Source organism: Pantherophis guttatus, chromosome 2 (genome assembly GCF_059756535.1).
Source record: "Pantherophis guttatus breed Tessera chromosome 2, ASM5975653v1, whole genome shotgun sequence".
Taxonomy (NCBI): Eukaryota; Metazoa; Chordata; class Lepidosauria; order Squamata; family Colubridae; genus Pantherophis; species Pantherophis guttatus.
The window spans coordinates 100564450-100583261 of NC_142064.1; the positions used below are offsets into that span (position 1 = coordinate 100564450).

Sequence of the window (18812 nt, forward strand, 5' to 3'; positions counted from 1 at the left end):
GCCTTCCGCCGTGCCCTTAAAACCTTCCTTTTCCAACAAGCCGGGCTGGCCTAATTCTTTTTAAGTGTTTTTAATTGTTTTGTTTATTGTTTTAATTAATGGGGCCAAATTTATATATATTTTTAACTGTATTTTAATATTTGTATTTGATGTTTTTATTTGGCTGTTCACCGCCCTGAGTCCTCAGGGAGAAGGGCGGTATACAAATTCAAAAATAAAATAAAATAAAATAAATAAAAATAATTGTACAATTTGCATTGAAAGACTTTTCTCTTAATCTGATCCCTGAAGTCTGTGATGTGAATTCCATTATCAGAATCTCAGCAATCTTTGCTTCTTCATCAGCTGGACAAAAGGTTCATAGACAATGCAATTTATATGAACATCTAGGACAGGGGCCAAATTGGCGGCCCGCAGGCCAGATGAGTCACATGCAGGCCACACCCACCCCAGCTCCACAAAGGAAAAAAGTCACGAAATGTCACGTGATGTCGTGAGTTTGACACCCATGATCTAGGAGAACATTCAAGTTCCTTGTTCAGTAATCAATAAGTCATCATTCTACAAAGATTAAAAGTAGCTGAGCTCCATAGTACCTCTCTTTTCTTTGTTGATACAACAAGTTCCAGAAAAGATTGGTCTTCACCCCAGGAATCAATTTCTGTAAGGTCATAGAGAATGGTAGTAATAGGTCCCAAAGACCACATTATTTGTTTACGCTTTAGCAAAAGATGCTGGAACATCTGAAAAAGAAAAACAGCACAGAATTGTTTTACATCAGATTGCTGATAAGATTCAGTATTAGAATGTATTAAAGATGGCATTGTGTTTCAAAATAAATCAACTCTGGACATTGGAATTGGATGAAAGTGCAGAAATTCTGAAATACAGCCTGAATGGTTCAAAGGGAAATAAGCTTTTAGGATCCAGAACTTTATCCATCAGGATCTTGATTTATCCATTAGGATCCTGATTAAAGGCACTGATCTAGAAACTAGGAGTCTGTTTTCTAATCTACCAAAACCAAGTCTTGCTTTAGATATGAAGTCAATTGTATGACCTTGAGCCAGTCATTCTGTCTCTCTTTAACCCCTAAGAACAAGGCAATAGCAAAATCATTTCTGAAAAACCATGCCTGAAGGGAGCTAGTCCATATAGTTGCCAGGAGTCAAGACTGACTTGAAACAACACCCAAAAGAAGAAAAAAAAAATCACATTTCCATTAAGAGAAAGAGGTGTTCATAATAAAAATAAATTTGAATTACAATTACATCAGAAAATGATCTGAAGGAATAAGATTTGCTTATACTACCATGAGTATACTACTCAGACTTAAATAAGTACCAAGTATGTTATTATATAAATGAGACTTGGGTTGTATATTTTCCTTCCATTCCTAGGTAAAACATGAAACCCGTAAATGGAACTTTAAATTTTGGTGCTTTGTATATGAAGAAAAAAGGATCTAAATTATGAGCCTGCTACACCACCAAACAATAATCCACAACAATCCAATATTTAACTTCTGAATCTGGCTTTTGGTCTAATTAGTATTTAATGTCAGGGAGCCCAATATAAATGTTTAGGGCTTTTCTGAGGAGAAAACAAGATATTAAAACTAATTATATTCTTAAAATTCTCCCCCCCTCCAAAAAAATATTCCCATAGGGATCAACTAAACCATGTGCTCACCACAGTGTTACCCTCAACTCCAGCCAGTTTGAATGGAGTAAGACCTTCATTGTTGGGAATCAAGTCCAACGGTTCCAAGTTCCCTTCTTGTTTGTCATAGGAAAGGATGAGATTGTACATCTGGCATGCAAATGTCCTGTTTGGCTGAAGAACTAGAATGTGAAGAACCGTGTTTCCTGGAGACAAAACAATGTGAGAACTGCTCTTACACCACTGCACAATTGGTTAATACTTACTGAATTAATCCATTTTAGTAATGTCTCACAAGCATTATTCAGATTTTGTTATTAGCTCTTCATGAACACAAGTTTCATTTTTATATATCCATTTTGAATCAGTGGAATAAATTTATTGGTGAGGCTGAGAACTGAGGCATACTTTATTATATAGCATTTTGACAGAGGTGTGTTACAGAGAAAAAGAAAAATAAAACACCAAAAAATTCCTAAGAATTAAAAGATAACTACCCTGTTTTCCCCCAAAATAAGACATCCCCTGATAATAAGTCCAATCGGGCTTTTGAGCGCATGGCAATAAGGCCAAGCGCTTATTTCAAGGTTAAAAAAATATAAGACAGAGTCTTATTTTCGGAGAAACACGGTATTAAAAAAACATATTAAATGCTGTTATATAATTGTACGTAAGTGCCAAGTGTTTGATTACTTAATGGTCTATCAAATTCAAACCAGGTATAATTCCTTATTGTTTCTACCAAAAACAATCTATGTTTTTACATGTTGATTGTGGGCATCTTACCTAGAGAATCTTGTGCCCTGATATCAGCTCCATTTTCAATTAATAGACGAACAATCTCCTCATTGCCCACACAGGCTGCAAAAGATAAAACATGCTCCCCTATGGAAGAATTTGTGAGGGAAAACAAAATTAAAACAAAGTTTCAGTAATGAAATAAAAAACTATTCTGAGACTCATAATTAGGGTTCACTGTTTAGCTGATTCCATTTATGTTGGAGGATCAATGAATAAGTAGCCCTTGACAAATCAGTTTTCATTAAATAGTTTTCTTTTGTTTTGTACTTTTAATATGAGAGCTGCGTATTTAGGAAAGCCATGCCTCTGCATACATGATCTAAATAAAATAATGTATTGAATCCAGACTAACCTTAGGGTTCACGGTAGTGGGATTTAAGATATTATTTCAAGGATTCTTCTTTAATTACATGTTGTCCTCAATTGATCAAATTTGTGGCTGTAAGTCAAATCACCATGTGACTAGGCTCAATTTTACAACCATGTTTATGATGGTCATAAAGCAAATCATTACGGTCATTAAAATTGTGTACTTGTAAATCCAAATTCAGCTTATCCAATAGACGTTGGATAATGGAAAATGGAAAAAAAAGGTCACAAAAAGTGAACAGGTGACTTGCAAGATATTATTATAACTTGTCATAAATGAGACCTGGTTGCTGAAATGCAGTCATGTGACTGCATACTGCAGGTCTTTTTTCCAAGGCGGTCATAACTTTGAGCAGTCATTAAATGACTGGCCATTAAGCTGAAAATTACCTGTATGATTAAATATTGATTCATCCCATTATATTTACTCATTTGCAGATAAAACCAGTCTAAGATTTCTTTACTAAAGTGACAGATCCAGCAGTAACAGGAGGGATAGAAAAGAACTTTTGAGGAGCAGAGCTAACTCTGTGGAGCGCTGACTCTCTTCTGCTAATGAAGTTAACTCTGTCCTCTGGAGCAACAGATGGAATCATACCAAAATAGGAGCGATGTGAGGAGTTATGACTGAAGAAGTGTCCTGTAGCTCGAGGAGTAGAAATGTGAGCCCTCTTCTTCAGCAGACATTGCACCAAGTGAACATTTTGATTAACTGCTGCAATGTGGAGTGCTGTTTGTCCTGCAATTAATATATTTAAAAAATTCAAATTAGGACATTCTTTGTACCCAATAGTGGCTTGTTTCCAATTATGAGATGCTAAGAAACTAACCATCATTTTAGATTCATTTTTCAACAGGGAATTTAGAAAGAACATCTTTCATATTCTGCAAAACTTTCCTAACTTATCCAGATCCAATACAGAGTTCAAACACTCAGATTTCAGAAATGAAAGCCAAAGCTCCAGTTATACTAGATATGCCATTAATAACATCTGTGAATCCTATGACTAGGATTCCCCCTCTTTTAAATTCACTGCATCTGAGACTGTAGGTAGAATTAAGGGCTTTTTAAGCATTCCTTTCTTTACCATCTTCCCACTGAAAATCCACTTCCTAATACGGTCCTAATACACTCTTTGCTACAAAACATAAGATTTAGCAGCAAATTTCAGCTTTGATGCTTTAGTTTTTCAGGCAGTAAATAGTTCAGGAAAAAAGATAAAAATCCCCATTCTTACTATACACAATAGCTGTTCAAACACTTTGTTCCTATTATCATTCATTCTGTTTTCTGATTTGATATCATGAATATTTGAAGCAACAGCCAGTGTTACATCAGGTGTTCAATCATGTGTTACAATTTTTTTTTATTTATTAAACAATTTTTAAAATTTGTTTAATAAACCTACATCTAACTCGCACATAGATGATTGCAGATGGTTTACAACATTAAAAATTCACAACATAAAAACCCATTAACACTCCCCACTCCTTGGCAGCAGCAACAGAGTCAAATCAACCACTGGATAGGCTCCATGTTCACTTGTGGTCCCAAGGCCTGCTGACAAAACCATGTCTTCATGGCCTTTCAGAAAAACAACAGGGTGAAGGCCAATCATACCTTCGGGCAAATGATGGTCCATAGAGAAAAGAGCTATATCAATATATTGCATCATAAGCTCCACTTCTAACATATTTTTGTATCATGTGACACAAGTGTAAAAAAGCAGAGTTTATATCATGACATTGCTGTGGTGGTTAGAATGCAGAATTGCAGAATGCAGAATTATGCTGACTGCCAGCCGACTGCCGGCAGTTTGATTCTCACCAGCTCAAGGTTGACTCAGCCTACCATCCTTCCAAGATTGGTAAAATGAGGACCCAGATTGCTGAGGCAATATGCTTACTTTGTAAACCGCTTACAGGGGGCTATAAAGCACTATGAAGCAGTATGTAAATCTTATTGCTATTGTATTTTATGTCATCTGGGCATCGTGCTTAGGTATGGAGGATCTCAATAACTATATGTATTTGCTATCGATATAAACTTTTAATTTTTAAAAAAAATCCTAGATCAGCTCTTTAATAGCGATCACCTTCATAAAGTGCTGATGTCATTTTCTCATTGATGAGTTCTGGAGCGACTTCCAGAAGAAAATCAGCAGCTTCTGTACAATCATAGAGGGTGGCTAAATGGAGAGCCGTCTCCCCAATCGCTCCTGCACAGAATAATAAAAAAAACCAATGAGTTTACAACCAAGTCTTGCTTGTTGATTCAGACATCTGTCTCATACACATGAAAGATATACAGAAAACATGTTGTTATCAACAGCAGCAGCTGAATCAATCAACTACAGAACAAAAACTTCTTTATTGAGGGTTATGGACTATAATCTACCATATTGACCCATTGCAGGTTAACAGATATGTAAGTTGAGAAACATCTATCTATTGTCTGTCTTTTTAAAATGAAAGGGAAAGGGAGAAAGTTTGGCTTGCCTTACTTATGGATATCTTTTAATATAAAATTTAGAGCTTTGCAAAGAGGCCCAAAACAGAAGTAGGGCTCTGTGATGGTGAGGAAACTATTCCATCTTGCTATGTAACGTAGGTCAGAGCACTGTAGTTTGGCTGTGAATTGTACACCATTCTTCCATCTTGTCGTCTTCTTTTCTCATCCAATGGCAATAAGCATGCGTCTGGGTGTTCACTAGTCTTGGGTGTATACTAAAGGGTTGCAAAATGTTAAGTTATAGAACGTTCCGACCTTGGAATGGATTGTTCCAAGTAATCTAGAAATGTTCTGCTTCAAAATATTGTTTTGTACCAAAATGTTTCTTAATGGCTATTTTGGACACCCCTAGTGGAGTGTTTCTCAATCTTAGAAACTTTAGGACCTCTGGACTTCAATACCCAGAACTCCCCAACCAGCATGTAACAACAACATAATGTGAAAGAAGAGTCACATTTCTATATACAAATGCATATATGTATTGCAGAGGATCAAAGAATGGAGAAATTAATGCATGTAATTTTAATGCAGCACTTGAAAATTCTCTTTTCAGAATAGGTTTAATTACCTCTTTGATAAATGTCACAAGAACCATCTTGGATTAATTTCCTAAGACTTTGAACATTGTTCTCCTTGGCAGCCAAGAGAAAAGGAGATTCCCAGATCCTGCAGGAAAAAAAGCCCAATAAGAAAATTACTCTTGAGGATCAAAATAACCCATGTCAACAACAAACAGAATTTTAACGAAAAGATAGAAAAGGCATGATCAGGAAGTATTATATGTTTGAGGAATCTGACAAAAAAGCAAAATTAGTAATCAAACTAAGAGCATCAAGAGAGCAATAGCACTTGGACTTATATACAGCTTCACAGTGCTTTACAGCCTCTCTATAAGCAGTTTACAGAGTCAGCATATTGCCCCATCATCTATTTGTTCCCTTGGTAATAGATCTTCCCTCCCTCTGTCATCTGCCATCCTCTGTACTCTCCACACATAGTATTATATTTTAGTAGGTACTCAAATATGAATTAAACTGTTCTGCTTTTTACATGCCTCCTCTGATAAGTTTATTTTATTAGTACAGGTAAATCCATGGACAAAACTAATATAAATAATTATCAATTTAACAAAGAAAGTTCCAACAATTGCAGATCTTCAACAATTGTATTATTGTTATGCTGACCAGCTTTGTAAAATGAGTTGGGCTTTGGAAATGTGAGACAGCATCTTTTAAAATTTTGAATTATCATGCAATGATGACAAAAAGATAATGCCATGAATTTGGAGAAATCTGTCTCTGAAGCTTCAAGTTCTATCAATGCAGAGGGCAAAAATAACAAATTACTGGTCTAATTAACCTTGAGAATCAAGCAGGAGATTACTGAGAATCAACATAACTTGGACTTTTAACATTTGAAAATGTTAAAAAACTGTAGAGTGAGAGAGATTGGCAGCAGAACACCACTTTGCTTTTAAAGAGATAAACCAGAGCTACTTTTCTTTACAAGAGAACAGGATATAGCTTCCTTAAAAGTAAAATAAAGAAAAAATATATAAACTCAGTTTTTACATAGATATAACTGGGAAAGAAACCCCTGACAAATAAAATAGGCCTCTATTCCTTGGATGTGATTTCCAAAGGATATGCAAGCTCTAAGGGTTTTTGGTAGGGATGTGGTAGCTCAGTGACTAAGACGCTGAGCTTGTCGATAGAAAGGTCGGCAGTTCAGCGGTTCGAATCCCTAGTGCTGCGTAACGGGGTGAGCTCCCGTTACTTGTCCCAGCTTCTGCCAACCTAGCAGTTCACAAGCATGTAAAAAATGCAAGTAGAAAAATAGGGACCACCTTTGGTGGGAAGTTAACAGCATTCCATGCACCTTTAGCGTTTAGTCATGCAGGCCATGATGGAGACGTCTTTGGACAGTGCTGGCTCTTTGGCTTTGAAACGGAGATGAGCACCGCCCCCTAGAGTCGGGAATGACTAGCACATATGTGCGAGGGGAACCTTTACCTTAAGAGTTTGTGGTTATCCTTGCTTTTTGGATAGAAAAAAACAATAATGAAACACTCATACCAAGCATACATGTCATGGTTTCTTAAATGGGTAGACAGCACTTCAAGAATAGCTTTGGGGAAAATCAAGAAGAGGCCTTACAGCTCTTTGCCTTGATGAAGAGTGCTGTGTGGTATTCACAGCATGAGATTCTTTGTCAAGATGTACAGTACTTAAACTGCCTCATCCAAGCCTACTAAAAACATTCACACATTTCCTACATGAGAGTGGGTTAGGCAAGAATACGACAAAATGCAATTCCCTCCTTGAAACCAGCTTCATTAGTGGTGATGTTTATAGAAGTCAATTTCTTACTGGTAGATGTTATCAGTAAGGGCTTCCCTCTCTGGAGAATTACCCAGTTTTTCATTCCTGCAATTCCTCCTCTGTGCAAAGATTATGGGTGATGCCTGTGTATTAAGTATATAAATACATGATAGGAAATGTTTTATTTAGAACAAAGTCAAATGGGGAATAGACTGCCAAGAAAATCAGTGAGAAGGCACTGATCTTGTAAGGGAAATGACACTTGGGCAGAGCAATGTTATTATTTTCATTCAAATGTATCCTTAGGACTAACTCCTAAAGTTAGCCATGAGTAACCAAAGGAAACAATAGTAAATGATATCCACCTTCTCCAGGTTGTGCATCTAGTATTTTCTGGGCCAGGGCTTCGGTTACACCTGCTACAGCCTCAATACCCAATTCCTATAGACTATGGGTGTCAAATTAGCATCGTCACAGCATCGTCAAGTGACATTTCGAGACTTTTTCCTCTTTTGCTAAACTGGGCGGGGGCGGGGCCAGCACGTGACACATCCAGCCCACGGGCCGTGAGTTTGACATCCCTGATGTAGACCATTTCTCTTCTCTATCTCATTGCTTATTCATAAGTCTCCTTTTTGTCTTTCTTCTTGCTTGCTACCCATGCTCGTTCCATTTCTTCTTCTCTCCTGTATGTCAACCAAATGCTGCTGTGGTGGCCCAGGCAGGCAGTGATAGGAATGCCTTAATACAATTAGATGGCTCCAATATTTTTGCAGCTCCATTGGTTACCAATGAGCTTCCCAATGAGATTCAAGGTACCAGTCGTCATGGCTTCACTCTTGGTTATTTGACATTCCTCTCCCATCCAACTAGAACTCACAGAGTCAAATACAGGTCCCATCTGAGCAAGATTATCATCTGATGGACCTCAGAGCCAAGTTTTATCCAAAGTTACAGAAATTTGGGCTGTTTCATCTGTCCTTTGTTTCGGAAACTTGTAAAAAAAATTTCCTTTTAGTTCCTTTTAGTAGGAAGCTGTTTATAATATGCATCATTCATGACTTATTTATATAGATTCTGTTTTTGCATGCATTTGGAAGGGTATGTTTATTAAATTGTTTAGTTAACCACACAGAGCCTGTAAAAATGGGTGGTAAAGAAGGAGAGTAAATAAACAACTCCTATGTTACCTTGGCAATGGTCAAGGACCATTTGCATCCTAGATATTATGTTAAGAGCCCAAAAGGAATAAATTCTGCAGAAGTACAATGAAACATATTTGCTACCACATTTTAATGGTAAGTGAAGAACATTATTTAAATAATTGATTTGTTTTTTTTTGAAAAGCAGTTTATACTTGCATTTAAAAGTATAAAATATTGTTTGGGAAAGGTAACATTTTAAAAAACTAGGGCCCTGAATCAAAATATATAACTTCTTTTTGACTCCTGGTAACTTCTTGAATACAGCCACTGAAGAAGTGTTTTGCCACCATCTTCTCCTGGAATAATTTCCCCCCCCCCCCACCAATCTATTTATGCATTTATTTGCTAGATTCGTATCCTGCCCTTTCCCCCAGAGGCAGTTTATAAAGAATATTCTTTTATTTTATTCCTACAACTGCAGGTTTTGAGGAAGGTTAGAATGCAAGTGAGTAATTGACATAAAATTGTTGAGATAGTGTTCAGGATAGAACTGAATCTGGATTGCCCTACTTCTAGTCCAACATCTTAAACACTACAACCAACTAGTACAAACTGGCCTACAGAAGTGGCATTTCCTGCTCTCCGGTCTGTCAAAATCCAACCTTGTTTAGCTTTTGCAATTCAGCCACCATGAACTAGAATTGCTATCTAGAGTTGGGCGAATTAAAAGAAGAGTAAAGAGAATATACAATATACTTGGCATTAAGTGCTGGAATATTCCACCTTAATATGTTCTTAGAGAAAGATTTCTTCTGCATACACCCAAGTAAGAGCCTTCTCCTGTTTAACTTTCTGGCATATGGCCAGGCAAACTCTATAAGTATCACATATAAACGTCTGGATTATTGTAATGCTCTCTACATGGGGCTCCCCTTGAGAAGCACCCGAAGGCTCCAACTGGTCCAGAATGCGGCCGCGCGGGTGGTGATGGGAGCAATGTGGCGCTCTCATGTAACCCCCCTCCTGCGCGAGCTGCACTGGCTCCCAGTGGTCTTCTGGGTGCGCTTCAAGGTTTTGGTTACTATCTTTAGAGCGCTCCATGGCTCAGGACCAGGGTACTTACGAGACCGCCTCCTGCCACCAATAGCCTCTCACCGACCAGTTCGCTCCCATAGAGAGGGACTCCTCAGGGTGCCGTCGGCCAAACAATGTCGACTGACGGCCCCCAGGGCGAGAGCCTTTTCTGTGGGGGCACCTACCATCTGGAATGGGCTTCCCCCGGAGTTACGAAACATCCAAGACTTATGCATATTCCGCCGTGCCCTGAAAACATTTCTATTCCAACAAGCTGGTCTGGCCTAACTCTCCCTTTTTAATTGGCTTTTAAACTGGCTTTTAAATTGGGTTTTAAACCTCTTTAGATAAATTTGGATGTTTTTAATCTTTGAGCCTAAATTACTTAATCTGTTTCTTAATAGTTTTTAACTTCTATATGTATTTGTATTTATTATGGCTGTTCACCGCCCTGAGTCCTTCGGGAGTAGGGCGGTATGCAAATATGAAAAATAAATAAATAAATAAATAAAAATAAATCAGGTGTTTAGTATATAATGTGACATTCTTCCTGGAGCAATTAAAATCACATTTCCAGATGTCAGAAGTCAGGTGAACAAGTTCAAGAGAACAAAAGAATCATCAAGTGCACTCAGAGAATTCACAGTCTTTGATCCACTAAAGATGCATTTAGAGCAGGGTGTCAAACACAAGGCCCACGGGCCGAATCTGGCCCACAATGTGGTCAGATCCGGCCTGCAGGGCAGTCCTGGAAAATATAAGGGGCCGGCCCGTGATACTTCAGCCAGGTCTATCCAATGCGAAGAGGAAACATTGGGCCAGCATGGTAATTGAATTGAGAAGGTGGAAAAACAAAGCTTGATCTTAAAACATATCAACTACTTTATATAGGGAAGAGGACTATGTGTATAGAGAAGTAGATTCATGTCCTCCACTGCATGGAAGGGTCTTCCTCTAAATGACGCCACCATAAACTTATTTTAGCATTAAAAATAGTAGGGCAGTTGCACATTATATTATTATTAGATTCCTCCTCCTAAAGCAAGTTATGACATGAAAATAGGAGTTTAGACCAGTGGTGAAATGTAAAATTTATTATTACTGGTTCTGTGGGCGTGGCTTGGTGGGGGGGAGTAATATGACTGAGTGGGCGTGGCCAACTTTTTTTTTTAACTTTTAAAACCATTTTTTCTATAACCTCTTCGGATGAAGAGGTTGTAAAAAAAAAAATGCTTTTAAAGCCTCTGACAACTTGCCTGATCTGCAGAGGCTTTCTTTTTTTTTTTTAAAGCCTCTGACGATCCCAGCTGATTTGCCTGATCGGCAAAGGCTTTTTTTCCCTTTAAAAACATTTTTTCTATAATGTCTTCGGCTGAAGAGGTTGTAGAAAAAAATGCTTTTAAAAATTAAAAAAAAAAAAGCCTCTGATGATCGCGTGGCTCAGCTGGGCAATGGGGGGGGCAGGGATCTTTGTACCGGTTCTCCGAACCACCCGCCTCCATCGCTACCTGATCGGGCAATCCGGTCAGAACCAGGAGCATTTCACCCCTGGTTTAGACTCCAGAGGAAGGTATTTTAAAAGGTAGGGAAAAAAAGAGAATGAAGGAATAGAAAGTCACAAAGGAATATATGGATAAGTTAACAAACAAACAACTTTCAGTAGAGATGATTCAAAGTGACAGCAAACAACTATTTTCTAGGGCTCCCTTCTTGCTCAACTATAATATTGGCACACAGTTTAGTTATAGAAAGCCATGTTCTTATAGAAGAATACTTTAAATCATAGTCCTGCACAAGACTTCTTCCAAGATGTTATTAAGAGCAAAGCTACGCATTTGGGAATATTATATTCTTGGAGCAGCTATTCCTATTTAAGAGGATATTTGAATATTTTTTTTTGCCAACCTATCATTAAAAAAAACCAACCCAATTCTGAAATATTTCCAACTAGGTACTTTCCAGACACATTTCCTAGATACAACAGTCAGGATTCCCTATCTGTCTTGGTCATTAAGCTAGTTGGGGGTTCTGAGAACTTTCTTTCTAATATATGCAGAGATGACCATGATGTAATAATAGTACAGTTGGGAGTTCTACACTAAACCAAACAATGCTGTATAATTCTAAAATTAAAGAACTCATAAACATTGTGTCTTTTCAGTAGGTGTGATTTGCAACCCAGGAAGGAACTACATCCAAGCTCCTTGTATTATGTTGTCCACTCCTGCTAGCCATTTGATAAGTCACGGGACTTCTCTGCCCTTAAAGTAAACTCTGTCAAGATCTTTATTAGCCATAATTTGCCAGTTAGAAATAACCCTAAATATCTAGGGTGGCCCCACAGATTCTTATCTTGTAGTATTTGAAATTAAATTGGTAGCTAGTTAGAATAGCCATAAAACCTCAAATAAATCAGTGATTGCACTGATGAGTTACTAATTACAGAAACTATGGACAATTCTTGTTTGATGCTGGAATTCTTTTTCTTTTTCCCAGAAACAATCCATAGCCAAACTTATCAAGAATAATTGCATATGAAAGCCCTCTACTGCTTTAATTACCTTGTCTGGAAAAAAATAAGATTGGTCATTTGCAAGATCTTTCAAATAAAGGATTGGAATATCATATATTCATATTCAAAGGCTAAGAATCTAAAGGAATCTTAAGTATGTTTTTAAACTCTTAAAATGGAATTAATTCAGCTAAAGATTTCCCTTTCCCCCCATGTTTACAGAATACCTCAGAGAAAGCTTAGAAAGGCAGACTTCCAGGAAAGAAATAGTGCACTGAAGATAGCTCCATAAAAAGTAGAGCTGACAACCATGGTGGAATGAAGAATCAGGAAGTAGAACAGCTCTTTGTAATTCGTTTCTGAACAATGAGGACTTGAAATCACTCACAATTGCTCCTTGTGCAAGATGGAGACCACTGGGTTTAGAACCCCAGGAGACAAGGGAATAACTATCTTGCTCAAACCATGGTCAGTGCTTTTGAAAGGCATTTGGTTTACATACTCCCTTTTCTAATCGCTTTCATAAATTGGTTGTTAATTGCTTTTTAGTTATAATGAACCTTTTGATTGATAAGTCTAAAAATGCCTGGTGAATTTTCTTCAACCCTCAGTGAAAAAAAGTTTGAAATACCAGTTTAAGAGGTCAATGTGTTATTATATATTGAAAATTGGGAGTTTGTTTTGTTATGACGGAAATATAGTACAGTTCTAGATTTACTCTCTTGGACTGCTATGTGATTGTTCTTTAATTATAAACAATCTCTGTGCTGACATAATGGAAAGACTGATCAACATTATTCCATGTGGTTAAGGTTTATTACTATGTTTAAAATTTGAGCTTTTATATGTATTATATTATGTATTTATTTTGCTTTCTGTTTGCTTTTTTCGCTTTTTATACCAGTTTGGTTTTTTCCATTTTTGTATACTAAAGTAACAAACATCTATTTAAAAATGGGATAACTAAAATCCAACATCATCTCATATAAAGCAATTATTTACAATTATGCATTAGTGGTGATATGGCTTGTATTGAAATGCCTATACAGAACACTGTTAATTCTTCTGAATCTTGCACTAGCAGCATCTCTCAATTAACATGACATCGTTATATATATGTTCTTTTTTATAGCCTTAGTTGATGAGAAAAGGAAAAGAAACAACTGAATTTTGAATGTCAGTATATGAAGTTGGGCAGCTCATAGTTGCTCCCATTCTGGAGACATTAATGAGAAGAACTTTTTAGAAACCCATTTTAGAACTTTATATCTAGATTCTCTGACTGAGCACCTTTCATGAGTTGGCCTTGCATTTCCCAACATTTATTATCCTTACATATTTGGAAGTGCCACATTTGAGAGGATTGTTCTATAAAGGTAGTGCTTGCTTAGCAACCACAAATGGGACTGGCAACTTGGTTGTTAAGTAAAGCAGTTGCTAAATGAAATTGCAACTGTGCTTATGATTTACTTCAGCTTTCCTTTATTTTACAGACCTGAGAAGGTCATAAATGCAAGAAGTAAAATGATTGCTAAACAAGGCAATAGCTTAGTAAGGCCTAAGCAAGTATAATTGTTTGCACTCTTCAAATCAAAAGAGAAAAAAAACCTCATAAAACATGTAACATAAAATATGTAACCTGGTTTTGGATACAGAAGTGTAGTTTCTCAGCAAAGTATATGGGTCGTGTAGTTTTTGCTACTTTTATACACAGCTTGCAAGTAACAATAGTTTAAATCGACTTTGATCGAATCTGCAAAGCATAGATGTATTCAGGTCATTTAGTTACCAGAACATGGCTAACTAGTGTTAGTTAATCCTGAATTGTATCTTAAATGAGATTTCTAATCTAATTTTGGAATCCCACCACAAATAGAATAATAATATGATTCATATTTTGATTGAAATTATCCTTAATAAAAGAGTTAATGTGTGATGATTGAAAAGACCTATATCAAAAATGCCTACTAGGTATCCTTGTTTGGAAGGTTTCCAAAATCTTACTAGGGAGAAGCACACATTACGTTAGAACAGAATATCTGTAGCTCAGGCTTGAACTATACAGTTCTCAGATAGATAATAATTATAACAACGTAAGTAGCAACTTTAGCAGCCATATGCTTTACACAGATCTCACCACATCTTTCAGAAGGAAAGCAGAATTAGTAGTTCAAAGAGACATGGGATTATAATCATTTCCAAATCCACAATTTTCTACTGGGCAATATAATTACTTTCAACAGCTTTACCATATAAACACAATGTAAATTTATACTAAGGCTCACAAGTTTAAATCTCATTCCCTCAAGCGCCATCAGTTTTTATCTCCTTGTAATAATTATCACTGGAGGCCAAACTGAATTTACTGAATTACAAATAAAAGCATCTCTCTTTCTCTAGGCAAATTCCTGCCTAATCTAGCTCTAAAGATTAAAGCAGTTGACTGTGCTTGCAATTAACCTTGTAAACAATTCAAATGGAAACAAAAAGCACAGCCAAATCTAAAGGGGAGGACACTCCTATATCAAAATCCTTGTAAACTAATTCAAATACATGGTATGGCCAGGTAGTCTACATCTATAGGAAAGTAATGATTTTATTGCCCCAAGTGTGGAGTTAACTGCATAACTCTTCGCTTTGGCTTGCATTAGGCAGTTAATCCCAAACTCACAATAATACAATTCACATATCACACTATAGTGCTGTACTGTATATACTGAACACTGATTCAAGTTGTATATCTTTGGTCAGGTAAAGTACTTCATACTATAGGTAGAGATATACAATTTGGAGTGCAGGTGTGGAAGTGCCAAATTAATACTTGTCTAAAGTCTAGCATTTTGCAAATCCATTCTACTTTGTGCATAGTAGGCCAGTTTTAAAGAACTCAATAATTTTATTATATGATATCTGATTCTAAGCATGAAATTGTTTTGAAGTATACTTGTTTAGAAATAGCAGCCAAAAATATTGACCAGGAATAATATGAACAGTATTAGGCTGAAACCCACAGAGAGAGAGATACACACACACACACACACACACACACACACACACACACACACACACACAATACATGCAATATGTCTTTGAACATGATATTGTATTTTAGAAGAGATTAACCTGTAAGCAAAGAAGACTTTAAGCAGTGGATTCATGGCCTTTGATACTGCATCTTATGAATCAGGATATTAAAAATCTCCTTGCTCATGCTTCCCTAATTCAGTAATTAAATTCTGAATCTGCTTTAGGCAGCCAGTTATCCTAGTTACACTGAAGTCAGGAATATAAACTTTGCAGTTCCTATGCAGTAATTACATTCCTTACATCCTTATTCATTACTTAACTGATTATTATGCCTAGACATTTTTACACCTAAAAAGAAATGCAAATTTAAAATTTCACTAATACAAAATAGTCAATTCCAAAATAATGATTTTATAATCCATAGGAATTATTTCAAAACTATAGCTAAAACATTACACTGCACTCACTCTAGTATTTCTAATAGTTGTATGTTTCCCTGAGTTTTCCACCAATTTGTTCCCTTACCTATATATTGCATTTATGGCAATTTTTCACCATGGAACTATTTAAAATCTAATCAACATCATTCTACCCCAGCTATAGGATAAATGGAAATTTTCAATGAAACAAATGCTTCGGATGTTTTCTGTAAAATGCTAACTCTTCAATAAATACTCTGTCTGAGTATTTATCATCTATGTACTCATAGATGATAACTCAGGTACAATGGCCACCATATCTTTAAACAGAGATGTGATGTCATATATTGCTTTTCTAAGGGCCTGAAGCAGCCTTCCCCAAACTGTGTTTTCAAATTGTCTGAGATAATTATTTTCTAATTTTCAATTAATGTTGGCCATGAAGGACCATTAAGTTTGCAATGGCTGGGGTAGTTTTTTAATTGGTTTTATTCATATTGAACTTTCTAACATGACTCTAAAGATACTTTCACAAGAAGTTTAAAAATGCATTTCATCTACTTTCTGAGGCGATTCTATCAAGTACAGAAGATTTCATTCATATTCAATTCAAAATTCAATTCAAAGTAAGTTTTCCTGCATCCTCTCCTCTTGCATTATATTTAGACCAATCAGCTGAGGAGGAAGTGAAAAACCATAATCACACAGTATTCTTTTGTATAAATCATTTTACTGAGGTTTGGGAACTATGCAAGACACAGCCCTACAAGAGATCTGTACCTAGGTTAGGGCTGCTTTTTAAAGTATAAATAACATTCATGAAGTGCCTGTAATACCCTTAAAAATATTACATGCAATAAATACTTTGAAATCCAGAACTGTCTACCAATCCTATATGGACAACCACTGGCATCACTATAAAGCTTTGACCACAAAGCAAGGGGTCGCTCTGGTGATTACAAACTTGTTTTATAAAAATGTTGATAAACCAGTCCAGGGCTCATTTTTTTTATAAGCAACAGTAAGAAAGTCATCTAAGGCAACTGATTTGGGGCACCATTAAGCAGTTATTCAGTTCAGACTTCTTTGATACAGTGACTGTAATCCAAGGTGATCTGAAAGTAAGCATTATTATAAGCGGGGCTTATTCCCAGGCAGATGTGTATCAGATTGCTGGTAAAGTATTTGTACACAGTACCAGCACATCACAAGGTCAGGAGGAAGACATTTGTGCAAAATCAAGACTTGGAGACAACTTCTTTCAGGTGGCAGAAATCCTTGCTGTTGCAAACAATTCAATGTTACAACACTCTTTCCCTGGTGCAAAAAATGACCTAGCTTCAGGGATGCAACTATGCCCCTTGTGCTAGAGCAACTTGGGGCCTGAGAAGGACTTATCCAGATCCAAGAAGGAAGAGCAGAAGCAGAATCCTGACTCGAACAGTTTGCAAAGAGAGGGGATGCCGTTTCTGAGCGCTCCCCCCAGGGAACAACAAAGAAACAAACCAGCCTACAAAGAAAAAGGTATTATTATTATTATTTTACCATTTCCCTCCTGTGCTAGCTAGCTTTCCTGCTGCAGGACGATGCCGTGATTGAATCTTCATCAGTAGAAGAAGAGGTGCGCGCGCGCCTGCAGGCATCGGGTCCTGCAGCCTGGAGTAAACTATCCCGCCCAGCTGTTCATTTGCCGGCAAAAGACTAATTTCTGAGACTCAAAGGCAGGAGCAGCCCAATCCGAAACCCGCCTTTACCTTTTCAGATGCAGCAGGTGTATCTCGTCCCAGCTCTGCCGCCCGCCTTTGGTTTGATTGAAGGGTCGTAAGCCGCGACTCAGCCTCTTCCACAGAGCGCCCAAGCGGCCGTTGGCACCTGACACTGGTACCCCCATGGCTCTCCTTCCGCCCTCCTGGTTGGCAGCGCGCCTGAAGCAGCAGAAGCCGCCCACCAGACAGCAACCTGGCGCCAGAGCGTCTTGCGTTGCCCACTCGCTCAGGCTAATGGCGCTTGTCCCGAGCTGCGATGGCGACTTTCCCGGGTAAAGAAGAAAAGTTTGGCCTGCGTGCGCGCAAAAGAGCGGTCCTAACTAGCGCGGCTTATCCCGCGCGCCCGGTCCTCCTTTTCTCCCTTGCGACAGGATTCTCCGCCCTAACCAAGCTTTTAGCAGCGATCCTGGCCGAGGGAAATATAGGGACAGGCGCTGGAGAAGGCGGGGCAAATCGTGACGCGCACTTTCCTTCCCTCCTTCCCCAAAGTGGCCCTGGGTCGAAGAGTTCCTCTGGTCCGTTGGCTTTGGGGGATCGCAAATGTCGAAGGTGGCCTGGCTGCCCCCTCGCTGACCCTGGAGGGCATTTAGTAACCGCAGCCAAGAAGAACGTTATCACTTTTCACAAACTGCACAATTGACGTGGTACTTTCTCCAGCTGGTTCCAGAATAAAAGGTTAGGTTGAATTGAGCTATAAAAATTCCAAGGACTACCAAAGTTGTCTGCATTTCTTTAGGCTATCTAGGTTTTTGCAGCCCAGATATAAATCCCTGCTTGGGTGATCTTCAGCTATGGCATCTCACTCCTCTGTGGGTCCAAATCTTTCTGGAAGACAAATAGGAGAAGACGGTGTGGGAAGCCCCCTCTCTCCCCCCCCCCCCGTTTTCTAGAAGAATGAAATATTTGGGGGGATATTAAAAGAGGCAGAATATTATATTTCCGCAAAGGAGAAATGGAGAAACATGTTCTTAAAGGCAGAAATAGTTTGTGCCCATTAAGAAAGACTGGGCTAGCCTATTCACAAACAAAACACCTTCACCTCCAGCAATAGGATTAAAATTTACACCTCCCTCCGCCCAATTCTAAGAACAGGACATGACCTTTAGGACATAATAGGATTAACACACCACCGTTAGAATAGCAAAAAACACCAGGCTCACTACATTGCACAACCTCTGCAGCATTTCAGAAACTATAAAAATCC

The 18812-nt window shown here is 37.8% G+C and overlaps 1 protein-coding gene across 1 annotated transcript in view; it reads right to left on the reverse strand.

The window, feature by feature from the left end:
- The window catches only part of LOC117661776 (transient receptor potential cation channel subfamily V member 6-like), a 33526-nt gene extending 15091 nt beyond the window's left edge, over positions 1–18435 (reverse strand). The window contains exons 1-7 of the mRNA XM_034410901.2: positions 17597–18435; positions 5913–6010; positions 4929–5051; positions 3431–3571; positions 2449–2547; positions 1693–1868; positions 597–743 (exon numbers count right to left, since the gene is read on the reverse strand). Coding sequence (XP_034266792.2) covers positions 597–743; positions 1693–1868; positions 2449–2547; positions 3431–3571; positions 4929–5051; positions 5913–6010; positions 17597–17733 — 921 coding nt within the window. The 5' untranslated portion in view covers positions 17734–18435. The remainder of the gene's footprint in view (positions 1–596; positions 744–1692; positions 1869–2448; positions 2548–3430; positions 3572–4928; positions 5052–5912; positions 6011–17596) is intronic.
- Positions 18436–18812: the final 377 nt, after the last annotated feature.